At 42.9% G+C, this 14,228-nt stretch overlaps 1 protein-coding gene across 1 annotated transcript; it reads left to right on the forward strand.

The window, feature by feature from the left end:
• Positions 1 to 388: 388 nt before the first annotated feature.
• Positions 389 to 13,834, forward strand: capg (capping actin protein, gelsolin like). Its single transcript, XM_005804778.3, has 9 exons — positions 389 to 501; positions 7,169 to 7,362; positions 10,885 to 11,039; positions 11,413 to 11,571; positions 11,749 to 11,898; positions 12,366 to 12,452; positions 12,540 to 12,672; positions 13,291 to 13,382; positions 13,489 to 13,834. The coding sequence occupies exons 2-9, from the start codon at positions 7,170 to 7,172 to the stop codon at positions 13,552 to 13,554; spliced, it is 1,035 nt and encodes a 344-aa protein (XP_005804835.1). The 5' UTR covers positions 389 to 501; position 7,169; the 3' UTR covers positions 13,555 to 13,834.
• Positions 13,835 to 14,228: the final 394 nt, after the last annotated feature.

The raw sequence follows: 14,228 nt of genomic DNA on the forward strand, positions 1-14,228 counted from the left end.
TGTCGAGGCCTGGGTGATGCGTTGCATGACTAATATTTGTTTGGACTTGTTTCTATGGGGAAACAGCAGAGACACCGAATCACACAATTTCATGTGTAACTTTCTAGTGCAAGAAGGAAAAATGCAGATTCTTCAAGTTTTCTTTCAAGACATGCACCACAAAAGCACATAAAACTCGAACATTGTTGCAACTTCTTGTTCTTTTGGTCTCACCGGGTGGTGATTGTTCTGAAACAAACGAGCGTTTAATTTGCATGCGAGTACTTCTCTCAGTGTAGGCTCTGATTCAATCAGGTTTCAGCTGTTTCTTGCAGGTTCGGGTTGCCTCAGAGGGCCGGGCTTTAGACCACGACAGACTGAGTCAGGAAATATTTGGTGAATGTGTGTGTGTGTGTTACAGAGTCTGTGTGTTTAAGGACGTGTTTCTCCTTGCATTGTTGCATTTCCTCCCTGCTCTCTGCTCTGTCGTGTTTGGTCCCAGCACCACCAACCCTCTCCAAGGTAAGTCTGGCAGATTTTTATTCTTTTCACTTTGTTCTCTTTTCTCACATTTCCTAGCTCTTGCCCCCTTTTTCTTCTCTGTTCACTCATCACATTCCTCCCAAAAAGCAGCTAAAGAATCTCAGAGCAGGACAATGAAGCTTCAGTTTCTCCTCAGCCTGGATCTGCTCCTGCTTCCTGCTAAGCTTTTGTTATCAGCTGGGGAAAACCCTGGTTTATGTGCCAACTTTTCCCGGGTGTCATCAAATGAGAAACCGTTTTACAACTTCCTTAAAGCTAGCGAACATATTCAATCAGGCTGCAGCAGGAAGTTTTGTTACCACTTATACATTTGTGGTTTTTAACAAGATTCAAATTTCACCAAACTTATACATCTGTGTTGTAGGTTTAAGTCTTAATCAAACCCGGCATGTTTTTCATCTCAGTTCTCCCTCTGAGGTCTCTTCCTCACATTGTCTGCTCTCATATTGCTGCTTGCTCAGCAGGGCATGAATGACTGATTGGGTCGCTGACCCCAGCAGCCTACCTGCTCCCTTGGGTCTTCACCTGAACGGTTTCTCTGTCCTTCGCCTAACCAGACACCACTTAGCGCTCCATCAGACAAGTTCAAGAGGCCATGTCTGTTTGTTTTTTTTTTTTTCATTCCCTGAACTTTTTGTTTGTCTTGTTCGCCGTTGTCAAAACTCACACCATTGCTCCCCGCCGTGTAAGCCGATTAAGTTGCAGGCATAAATTGGATTAAGGATTAAATTACCTTCAGATCACAATGGAGTGAAAAGGATGTCAAGTGGAGGATGTTTGCCTAAATTTACTTACAGTGCATTGCAAATGTGTCGCCATTGCTTAGCTTTTCAACATTTAGGCCTGTTACAACCTGAAGCGTCAGGTTGTTTTATTAGTGCTTTAGGTGATAAACCAACACAAAGCAGTTCAAATTGAAATCTGAGCTCCTAAAATAAATCCAAATGCCTTTGGTAAATAGTGTGGCTTGTATCCGCCTGAGTCAACATTTTGTGGAGCCGACTGTAATCACACCTGCATATCTTTTCGGATATGTCTCTACCATCTTAAATTGTCACTCATTTTCTGCAAAACGAGTTTTAAACACAGTCAGATTTGTTTAAAAGTACCAGAATGTCAATTTTGAATTGTTGCCACAAATTCTTGATAGGATTTAGGCCATTCTAGCACATAGGTATATTTTGATCTACGCCGCTTATGTTTCCTTGTAGTTCTGACTCTATGCTTAGCGATGTTATCCTGCTGGTCGACCTCCGTCTCAGATCCCGACACTTTATCAGCCTCTAACAGGTTTTCCTCCAGGATTGTCTCGTCTTCGTCCTACTTCTATCAACTTCCTTGTCCCTACAGAAGAAAACCATCCCAAAACATCGATGCTGCCCCACTAGGGTGGGACAGGCTGAGTTTTTCATCAAACATTGTGTCTCATATGTAGGAAACACAAAGAAATATCAGATCTGCTCTCAACTGAACTGATCTTCTTCCATGAGTTTGCCATTTCACCTGCGTGGCGTAAATGTCAAACCAGGACATCTAATGTCTTTCTTTCAGCCTTGACTTTTCTCTTAATGTTAGATTTATGGAGAACAGGAATAAGAACCGTCCTACTAACAAATCATCCTCCCTATATTGTCTTCTTCTCTTCACTAAAAAACAGAGAATGCAGCTCCAACGTAATTGCTTTATTTGGGGCCAGCTAATCAAATTAAGTTCATCCAAGATACTTTATTAAGTTTATTGAGTAGTCAATGTAAGCAAACATAAATAGAGTAAGTTCAATAAACTTCATTTGAACGCTTATTTAAAAACTGGAGATGCATTTTCTTTTTTTAGCGAAATAAATGGCCTCCAAGGGGGAGCAGTCAGTTTATGTGGGCAGCCATGTCTGAGTAGGTAAGCTGTTGTGGAATAATCTTTCCACATTTAGACGATAGATGAGAAGCTTAAAGCTTGTGATGATCGAACCCTCCTTTAAATCTCACCTGTCTGCCGTGTTCCTCCGTCTTCCTGATGATGTTTGATCACTGATGTTCTCCAAAAAAACCTCTGAGGCCTTCACACAGCAGCCGGGTTATACCAAAAAGAAATTATACACATTGGGAGTCTATCCGTGACTCGGGGAGTCAATTAGTCGCACTGGATTTTACTGCTATATCAATCTTCATCATGTCATAATTATCCACTTCTTTGTGCTGATAAAATACATAAAACAACAATAAATCACGTTGATGTTTGTGGTTGTGACGTGACGCAAGGTGAAAAGATTTAAGCAGCATGAAAAACTTTAGCCAAATCCAGTTTATCCAGTTACAGTTACGATCCGTCTTGGAAAACCAAGATGAAACCAGGCAAAGAGTCCTTGTGTGCCGACAAGATTTTGTTTTTACAACTGGGAGCAGCCGATTAACATCTCAAAAGCTGAAGTAGTACCTGAACTACAGCTCCAAACTTCATGGCTGCAGAGCAGAACCAAAGAGCAGAGAGGGAAGGAGGAAGTTCAAACGATCTCTTCCATCGATCATAGCAGGCAGGGATTGTATCCTGGTGTCATCCAGGACGTGTTACTGTGGTTTGTACTCTAAAGCTTAACCCTCATAGCTTATGGGTGCTCCAGAAATGAAGCAGGGTTTCTCTGTGAACAGCAGATAAATTGAGCTTTCTGCCCTCATTGAGAATCATGTGCTTACATTTACTTAAAAGCAGCAGATTCCTTCAGAGTCCAGCTCTACAGCGTTGAGATTTTGTTGGTTGTTCCAGTGACTTTTGTTCTACCAGCATGGGAACCAGATCTAGGTTATTCCTTGAGGGGTGGTGAAGGAAAAGGATGAAAAATACAGACAGATGAGCTTGCTCTTTCAGTAATTATTATCAGCCTTGGCGCTTAACTTCAGCCAGGATCCAGGAATCCGATGCTGGTCCCCCCCTTTCTCTCTCTGGGCGTGCTCGCCGCCCTATCCACAGGCCGCAGGTAGGCTTTCATCACGGAGGCTCCAGTTTCCTGCCACATATAAGCTAACCTGGCCAGGTGAGCTCAAACACTCCTCCTGGGCAGGCCGCTCGATACCTCACAGCTTCGCACACACAACAAACACACAGTCCAGTGGGCACGCAGAATGGAGCCGGAGGCAGACAGCATGCCGGAGGCACCGGAGGAGATCATACAGTTAAGTGGAGTGGGGCCTTCTTTCTTTACTCAGAGCAGCTCTTCCAGCGCTGTAACCTTAACCCTGGGGCCTTTGTATGTGCTGCTGCTGTGGCTCCTCTCTGTTTCCATGCTCCCTTTACTTTAAGCCGTCATATATTCACTTCACTGCTCTGTCTTCCTCTCCTGTTTGGCTGTTTTGGTCAGTGGGGAGGAGGGAGGAGCTGCAGTGGCATCCTGTTTGTCAGACCACAAAGCTGATAACCAGTTCTCAGTAATTTCGGTTTCCATCTAAAGAGATGTCTTAAAATATTTCAGAAGATTGTTGCTTTAGCACGACTCTGAACATCAATATCCAATTAAATATTTGTTTTCTGTGCGTTATCCTTTTTGTGGGGGACGCTCGGCGCCTTTTTGGTGTCAGAAATGAACCGTAAAAGTTCTGACGTTTATTACTGATGGATATTGTTGCGACTGCGTGTTTATTTTTAACCCAGCTGTGCAAAACTGTCTGAACATATCGATGAATCTACAGAGGAGCTCCGACTTCACCCGCGTTTGCAGCTTGCTCGTTCACGAGGGTTTGAAAACATACAACGGCACCACGCATATATTGAAACCCCTGACAGAAATGCTTGCAAACAAAATGTACATAGAATAAAGTTGAGAAAAATCCAAACTTTACCTTGAGCATGACAAAAAATAAATAAATATCAGCATTAAGATTATTTTTGACAAAATCATTCATTAGCACCTCAAAAGCTTTTGGGAAATAAATGTTAATGAAACCTTTTTTTAATGCGTGCTTCACATTCTGAGGCTTTAATTACAAATTCACAACCTTCTGTCTTCAGTGGGGTAAAAATATGAAGTGATACTGAGGATTGTTTCTTTTAATTAATCTTCAAAATGTTAAAACGTGACAATATGAAGTTCAGGTAAAGCAGGGGGGAAAAACTGCAGAGCTAAACTTGCCCACATCTACAGTCAGAGCAATGATTAAAAAGTTACGATGAACTGGAACTGTGATGTACAAGAGCAAAGTTTATCTTGGTATCACAGGATGACGGTAGACAAAAAAGATCAAAATCCAGCCATGACCTCTCGCTATAGGCTACATAATTACTGCACAAATCATTTTAATATCTACTTATATTTATATATTTATTAGTTTGTCACTTTCGGGTGTATTTGTACTCAAAGAGCAGCATGTTGGGGTCACCAGGTCTCCACAAGGTTTTTCTGTCGTACCAACATAAATGCAGATTTGGGAAATGCTGCTGAGACTTTAACTGGAACTCTCTGGTTTGGCTTTATTTTTCAGCAACAAACATGTCAGGTGAGAAGCCTTTGTTAAGCCAGATACCTCATGACCTTTGTTTTGCAAGGTAGAGGATCTGTGATGCTGTGGGTCTGTTTCTTGTCCTATTCCAAATATTCCCTTAAAAAATTGCGACAGTGAATGGCATTGTAAAATACAAAGATTTTACTTGAAAATCAAGTGGATTCTGGCAGAAAACTAAAAACAGCGTTCTGTGTTGATTCAAAAAATCAACACAGAGTCGAAATCAGTCCTTTTGATGAACAATTGTGTTAAAAATATGTTTTCTTAACCTAAATCACTGTCAATAGTTGAATCCTTGGACTCTTTTCACTATTTTTTTCTAAACCACAGTTACGTTGAAAGCACAAGCTAATATGTTCTAATTAAATCTTATTTAAACACATAATTTGGACAAACCTTTACTGTCTGTGCTGAGATTTAGATTACGCTAACATGTCAGAATGTGTCAGAGTATTTCCTCGACCTTTTCATTTTACTTCTCGCTGTCATGGACATGGGGAGTCCGTGCAGGAATAACACAACAAAAAACTTTTTTTTTAATGGCAAAACCATGACATTTTGTTTTTATGGTTAAGTTCAAAATGGCAGTTTATATTTATAACATTTGCTTACACACTGTATTGTCAAACACAATCACTCATAGATCCAAGTCGTTGAATTGAGCCTGATAGAAGACCTTTAGGATGAATTAGCATGGAGATTACAAGTCAGGGCTTCATGTCCAACATCAGTGTCTGACCTCATAAATGGGTTTATGAAAGAATGGTTTCATAATCCCACTCCTAAACCTTGTGCAAAGGCTTCCCAGGAGTGCTGAAGCTGCAAATGTTGTGGACCTTGTGGATTGACAAGCTGATGTGGGCGTGTGCATGTGTGTGTGTGTGCGGGTGTGGGTGTGTGTGCGGGCGTGGGTGTGTAAAGGCAGACAAGTTTTTGGTGACGTTGATGTTAAACAGCCTGACTGAGCAGCATTATCTAAGGCGGCGTTTCCCAATTCCGGTCCTCAGGCCTCCCTGCCCTGCATGTTTTAGGTGTTTCCCTTCTGCTACACAGCTGGATTGAATCTATGGGTGATCAACAGGTTTCTGCAGCACTTGATGGTCATGCAATCATTTGAATCAGCTGTTCTGGAATAGAGGCACATCTAAAACATGCAGAGCAGGGAGGCCTGAGGACCGGAAATGAAAAGCACTGATCTAAGGAGACATTAGGAACCTTGATGGCCGTTTTCAAAATGAAGCTGCAAAGTTTTCAGAAGATATGATTGCTGACTGTGAACGAGCTCATTTGAATCCGTATGAAAGGCTGCATGTCTCAGGCAGTTTGCAGCTCCTAATTTTGACTGCCTGAAACTCAGATTTTAAAAGAGCCAGCTCAAAAAGCTGTGCATCCTGCTCGCTGGCGCCTGTTCTTCACCGCAGGTCTCTGCAGTCAGTCTGTGGCATTGCTCAATGTCGAGTCGGTGTTTAAACCGGGTTAGAGAAGCAGAACCTTTTTTCACTGTCTGCACTTGTACCACTGTTTGTCTTATTTAATAAAACAAGTTTTCACCCTGACTTTGTTCTTACGAAAGTTGCATCAGTTCAGCATGGCATTTTTTGGAGGGAGAGGCGAGATGTTAAAGGTAAAACTGATTCAGTTATACAAATAATGCAGACAGGAAGAGGGCAGGCTTGTGGTTAGTTGACCCAGTTTTAGTTTTCAGCATCTCAAAGCATCACTGTTTTTTTTGTTTGTTTTTTTACTTTGAACAGCCGTAAAAGGAGTGTGAGTGGCACATCTGTCTGTAACCTGGAGCCACACCTGAGAAAGTGAAGCTGTGGTTCCTGCTGCAACCGGATCTTTCGTTTATATCCTGCCTTCTCGGTTTCGTTGCAACAGAATTGCATGTAGAAGATAAAATAATTCTGGTTCTGGATCACTGTGGAGCTATATTATTTTATTTTTTCCCTCTGTTTAGGAAGTCAAAGTTTTGCTTCTTCTTTCACTTCCTCCTTTTTCTATCTGCTGCTACACTTTTCCTAACAGCAACAGTGACTCAAACTGCGTATTTAAAACTTCCTCCTCAGGTGACCAATCACTCATCTGACGAGCATCACACGACGCTTCGCTTAAAAACTGTTTTCCCCTCCTCATTCTGGTCTCTTCTCTCCGAGCAGAATGCTCTCCTTCCAGCCGGCGCCGGGTCAGTTCGGCCCAGAGGTCCTGAACCCCGGGCTCAGGGTGTGGAGGGTGGAGAAGATGAAGGCGGTGCCGCTGGATGCCTCCGAGGTCGGCGCCTTTTATAACGGAGACTCCTACCTGGTGCTGCAGAACCGGGGCGAGCAGGGAGCCGACCTCCACATGTGGATCGGTGAGACGCGGGTCGGGAGCTCGTCTCGCTCTTTATTACGTCAGTCAGTCAAAGCCAATACAGGGATGCAGCATTGTGCAAAAGTTTTAAACCAGGTCCAGGTATTTCAGAAATCTCTTAAAGGGGTGACCAGTTTGTTTCCAGGCATTTTCATATAAATTATTAGTATTTTTGGACTTTGATTTTTGCACTCGCTTGACCTGACAAAGGCGTTATCTATTTTACTAACAGCAGTCTGAATGACATTATGTATTAAAGTGATAGTTTCACATTGTCACGTTTGAGGAAAAGCTAAGAAACCTTCAGAGGGTTGGAAGGCTAGCATCAGACTCATACAAACCTCGTTTTTCTCAAGCAATTTTACCAACGTAAAACTGAAAATAGTAACACCCATGAAGAAAAAGTCATAACAGCAGATAAAAACGGGCGTTTATTATCACATTTTAGACTCGAAACCTTCAGAGTGTGAAACGTAAATTACACTTCGCCTTTTCAAAACTTTTCCGAAGCATAAAAAGTTCAGAAACAGGAAATAATTACCACATATGGATGTCTATGGAGGATTGTTTCTTTTTTTTATGTTGAATAATAATAATGGATGCGTGTTTATTGGTGGAACAGTTGTTTAGAGCAGGGGTCTCAAACTCCAGTTCTCGAGGGCCGCAGTCCTGCAACTTTTAGATGAGCCTCTGCTGCACCACAGCTGAACAGAATAATTAGGTAATTAAGGCTCTGGAGAACTGATCTACACAAGGAGGAGGCAATTAAGCCATTTCTTTCCAGTGTTTTGTACCCGTGGCACATCTAAAAACTGCAGGACAGCGGCCCTCGAGGACTGGAGTTTGAGACCCCTGGAAAAGAATGGGCCGACACCCGGATCCATCAGAGTAACTGGATCCAGTCAGAACCACAGCAGTAGTCGACACATCTACTCTTTATGCTGCCTGTGTTTTGATTTGCAGTTTTCGTCCCAAGCAGGAATCGCTCTGGTGAATTACAGGCAAACTGGGCACAGCAAGCGTCTTTAAATCCTTGGAAGGTGCCAGTTTGTTAGGTTTCCATTACCAGTCAAAGACAAACGTTCTCCTCACTGAATGATTTTCCGACGTCAGTCGTAACATCCTTAACTTTATGAGTTTAAATCTGCCAGGCATATGAAAAAGTTTGGCTCTAACTGTATTTTTAAATGTGTTTTGCTTGAAAGGAAGCAGGATCCTATGTCAATCTATTAACAAGGACACACAATCAAATATGACGACCAAAACTGCTTTCATCAACATGTACCCATGCACCACATGTAAATGTCCTTTCAGTTCTCATTCTTCGTCAGTCTGAATGATTTTCACCTGATCTGCAGGAGCTGCATGAGAGCCACAACATTTGCACCTGGTTGCGGTTCCTTCTCCAGTTTCTGTTTCACTCCATTCTACAAAAGAGCTAACCATTGTGCGGTGCTTACTGCACACCTCAGCCCGGTCCAAGTGCTGCGGCTGAATAACCGATGACCCCTGGCATGGCTCCGGTGATGACACATGAGCCACCGTGCTGACCCTTCGCCGCAGCGTTCGGCCTTCATGGACAGGGACAACGGGAGGGAGAGAACGATGATGGGAAACCGGTCCAGAGGGCCTGGTGGGGAGACGACGGGGGGAGAAGGACCAGGGAAGGGTTTTGAGCGGCTCTCATGAAAAATGCAGGAGGAACGTTACAGTACTCAAATGTGGCCGTTGTTTCCAGCATGTATCCGGTGCTTAGGTAACACTAAGCTGCCTGTCACGGCTCGGAGAGCGCTCTGTTTGCTCAAGCATGTGTTTCTGTTTGAACTGCCCCCCCCCCCAGCTTGTTTACAGATAAACGCTGAAGTTCAGATCTGGTGCAACTTCCAGCTGCCACTTTACTTACTCTGTCTAAATAAACGTCTTCTAACGCTGGAGCTTATTCAGTTCACAGAGATAAAGAGAGTATTATCCTCATAAAACAAGGCAGCATAAACAAGTATGACGATCTTCAAACTGAGGTCAGAGTCCCTGCACTGACACAGTTAACACAGCTTTGTTCTGCTTTACTTCGGGGATTTAAGCCAGGGTTAGCTACTGGTATTTTAATAGAAAATGTGATTGAACCGTAGCAATTCTACAGCTTTGATTTATTTTAAACTAAAAAGACAATAATAAGCATATTTAACCAAGAAAATTAATTCAAAAATGCAACATCGGAGAAGAAAATGCAGTTTTATCGACTCCATTAAGCGCATTTACATGACGGACAGGCCTGGCGGCATGGGCGGGCATTGGGGGGCATTGGGGGGCATTGCCCGCCCGCACAGTCCGCCTGGACTGGAAGCTGTTTGTTGTTTTTACCTTAGAATGGCCAACTCTCTGTTATTCCTATATCAATTTGAGCAGTGCCCAAAGTCAGTCCTCGAGGGCCGGCATCCTGCACGTTTTAGTTCTCTCCCTGGTGGTACCAACAACATGTTAATGTTCTTCTTAGGCCTCCTAACGAGCCATCGTTTGATCCAGGTGCGTTAAACCAGGGAGAGAACTAAAACATGCAGGATGCCGGCCCTCCAGGACCGACTTTGGTTTCCGCACTGTGTCCTCCGTCACTGTTTTCAGCAGTTAAAACTGTTCATCCGTTGTTAACACGTCGTAACCTGTTCTTCCGAGCCGCCTTACTTCACCTGTTTGCATTTGTAATGGCGGGTCAGGAAAAGTTTCTCCAGTCATTCGGTGACAACAGCAACATCCTTTTACTCTTCTATGCAGACTAAATGAGCCCGAAATTATTTGCTGAAATTCAAATTTGTAGATTTTTTTTCTGGCCTCATCATTGTTTGTAACGATTTTACATTTGTAATTATGACTCAGACTGTAGATATGGCAAATTAAAGGAAGGAACCATATTTTACATTTTGAAGAGGACAATTGTGATTCACTTGGCTGACATGTTCTCTTGTTTTTCCCATTTTGCATAACTTTAAAACACAACGAGTATATTAAGATCTTTTCCTAGACCATCTGAACAAAGTAAAAAACAAAATGAAAAGTCAAATTGCAGTACTGCTGATGCTTTAGATTTTTTTCCACTCTAAGAAACTAAAATTTGTTTAATTTGTTTTCAGTGTTAGATTTATTTGTTTATTTATTTTATGTTTTGCTGTTTCACTTCTAGAGATAAAATTCAGACATATAAGGAAACTTGAAACCTTATCGCGAACTTGTCGTTGATGCCTTTAACTGCTTAAGTTTCTTCTCCAGTTAAGAGGTCAAATGCAAATGTAAAGATGTGGAGATATGCAGATATGGAGGCAGCTGAGATTAAACATTGCCAGTTTAAATAAACATGTGGACAAGTCAGAATGTTCTGTCATTCTGAAAGTATGCATTTCATATTTAATTATGGGTAAAGATGGACCGTACTGAGAATATCCTCAAGCAGTAACAGGCCTGATCACGTTTTAGATATTGTTTAAATGTGAATTAGAGAGAAACGGCGTTCTGTTTTCTCGCCGGCCTTCAGGAGAGAAGTCCTCCCGGGACGAGCAGGTGGCCTGCGCCATGCTGGCCACCCAGCTGGACAACTTCCTGGGCGGCGACCCCGTCCAGCACAGGCAGGTCCAGGGCTTCGAGAGCCCAGAGTTCATGGAGCTCTTCCCCAGAGGGGTCAGCTACAAGGTGAGCCACATCTGTGGAAATTCATGCAGGAAATGAAATGAAATATTCTCACCTAACCTGAGAATTTCTTGCAACTGTTCTACTAGGATTCTGACTTTTTTCCTCTTGGGCTTCCTAGTGATTATAAACCTCCGTAAAGTCGGTCCGAATTGGTCGCAAAGTTTACTTTTTTATGGTTAGATTCTTCTGAGATAAGGACGATTTCAGATAAAAAAGATTTTACGATTCTTTAGGTCAGGCTTGATAGACAAATATGGACTTTTACATAATCTTTAATTCCCACCAGTTTGCATTACTTGAACCATAACGAGTCAAACATTAAAAACACAAAGCTTTGCCGTGAAGGGATCGGGGTTTTTTTTTGTTTTTGCAGGAGGGAGGCGTGGAGTCTGGCTTCAGGCAGTCGCAGGACAGCGGGACGGTGCAGAGGCTGTACCAGATCAAAGGGAAACGCAACATCCGTGCCAAGGAGGTGGAGCTGTCCTGGAGCAGCTTCAACAAGGGCGACTGCTTCATCCTTGACCTCGGAGAGGTGAGATAATCCAACCGAATGTGAAACATGCACAGGAGGCCTGCAGCAGAAGTGTAAATTTCCTGTTTGAACCCTGACGGAGCTTGGAGGTTCAAATGAAAATGCAAACCTAAAATTACATGAACACATGAGGCTTCTGCATAAAGCTTCTGCAATCTCTGATGGCGGCTCTTGCAGACAATCCTGTCGTGGACCGGATCGCAGGCCAACATCTTCGAGAAGCAGAAGGTGCGCGAGATCGCTTCGCTGATCCGAGACACCGACCGACACGGAAAGGCCCGCGTCGTGGACACCAGCGAGGGGGAGGAGCCTGAGGAGATGCTGAAGGTGCAAACAAGATGATGATCATTTGAGCTCACGGGGTTTCTACGACAGCGTGTTAGAGTTGTTGTAGATAGGGGGGGGGATGAGTATATTTCCACCAAAAAACTCTAAACTTTTGAGATTAATCTAAGAAATTTTCTGGGGAAAAAAAAGGATTTTTTTTTGTTGTTTTTTTTTTGCATATTTTTGACTTTCGAAAATCAAAAATTTCCATGTTTTTTTTTTCCAAGGAAATTTCTGAGATCCATCACAAGTTAAAAAAAAAATTCTCACGAATTTTCAACTTTTGGAGCTGATAATTTTCCAAGTTTCTTCTATGAAAATTCTGAGATTAATCAAAAATATTTTGTGGAAATTTACTCCCTTTTTCTTTTTACAATGGCTCTGATACGCCTTTGTATGACCTCCAGGTCAACAAAGCTTCGATTCTAAACCCGTAAACTGTTTGGTATCTCGGTGTTTTCTACCAGGTTCTCGGCCCGATGCCGGCTCTGGCAGAAAGCACGTCGGAGGAGGACAGCAAAGCCGATGCCTCCAACTCTGCTTCCCTCTACAAGGTTATTTTATCTCCAGCCCTCCTCACCAAACCAGTGTGTTACCTAACTGGAGATGTGGAGCTGACCCGGTCTTGAACCCCTTTGCAGGTATCTGATGCCACCGGCGCCATGACGATGACCAAGGTGTCAGAGAAGAGCCCGTTTGCCCAGGAGCTGCTGGTCAGGGACGACTGCTTCATCCTGGACAACGGAGCAAATGGAAAAATCTTCGTCTGGAAAGGTGAAGAAAAAACTTCCAGAACTTGAAACAGGAAACATGTTTCTGCTGAAATAATGCAGTAAAAAGCGACACTTGATATCTAAAAAAAAATTACATTTTATTAAACTTGGTGAGAAATTCCATTTTTACAGTGGGGCTCCTGTATTTGCGAGGGTCAGGGGTCACAGCTGCCTGGAAATAGTTCAAATTTATTCTTGAGAGCCCCTGTAACAATGCTTATGACTGCCTATTTTAAACAACAAATATATGTATATCAATTCAATCTGTAGAGACTCTCACAGAGAAAAAGCAGCAGTTAGAAAGTTTTATCGACCCGAAGTTCTTTGGCGCTCGGACGCCGGCAGAAGACGTGCGTGCTGAGAAACGCCGTGAGCTTGGATGATCGGCTCGGGGCGAAGCTCAGCGTAGTCTTCCTCCGGGCCCGGACACTGGCGGTGGAGTGGAGCCTGGCGTGCTAATTGATGATGCCGGTGGGCTGAAGAGAGTCTCACAGCTTGAATTTACGCCTATAGGCCACATTATACTTTAATACACACAGTGGCACTACTGCTAAAGCTAACATCCATGGTCTTCCTTATTTCTACAAGCCCTGATAATCCTCTGTTACCATGTCAACAGGTCACGGAGCGAATGCAGACGAGAAGAATGCTGCCCTGCAAATGGCGGACAACTTCATCGAACAAATGAAATACCCCAGAATGAAAACACAGGTTGGTTAAAAACATCTTTAAAAAAGAACAAACAAGAGGTGTAAAGTGTGAACATCAGAGAGCAGCACAAGTAAAAAATAAAAACAAAAACTTTTTTGTCCTACAGGTGGAGATTCTGCCTCAGGGGAAGGAAACCATCATCTTCAAGCAATTCTTCAAGAACTGGAACTAAACAAGTCCTGCAAACCCGAAACCAGACAGCATCAAACACAAAAACCCCTTCTAGTGTTTACAAAGTTAGCAGCTTGTTTTGAATTTTGGTAGTCAGAGATGTGATGCCACTTTTATAAAAAAAAAACCTAAAACAACAACAGACATTTTCTGTGGTCAGAGTACGAACAAATCAAGACAAAATCAAGAGAACTGGATTTTTACATAAATATATATATATTTGTTCAACAGCATCACAGATTTGTCTGAAATCGAAGAATAAATCTGAACGTTCTCACTGCGCCTGGTGTTGTTTATTTTCAACAAGTTGCCTCAGTTCATTTCAGGCTGACGCTGATAAAAGGTGGGATTTTTCTTGGCCGTGGCAGAAATCTTTGTAACCTTTATTCAGCTGCCACGACTGCATCTTATCTGATCCGCCAGACAACAGGCGGGGCGGCGGGGAAGCATCCCGCTGTCACGCCATCTCTCTTATCAGCAGGAGGAGCCCAATTACTCCTCAAACGGTTTGGTGAGCTGTAAAGGCGACAGCCCAGCTAACGTTGCGTAAGTCGTCGTTATAGGTTTCAGGTCAGGCCAGAGAAAAGGAAAGCAAGGGGAAAAAATGATGGTGACTCAACCTGTGCTAGCATCACTTTTAAAATCTGCTAGTTTTCCGAAGAACTTCCTCTGAAA

The sequence above is a fragment of the Xiphophorus maculatus genome, chromosome 14, assembly GCF_002775205.1.
Source record: "Xiphophorus maculatus strain JP 163 A chromosome 14, X_maculatus-5.0-male, whole genome shotgun sequence".
Classification (NCBI taxonomy): domain Eukaryota; kingdom Metazoa; phylum Chordata; class Actinopteri; order Cyprinodontiformes; family Poeciliidae; genus Xiphophorus; species Xiphophorus maculatus.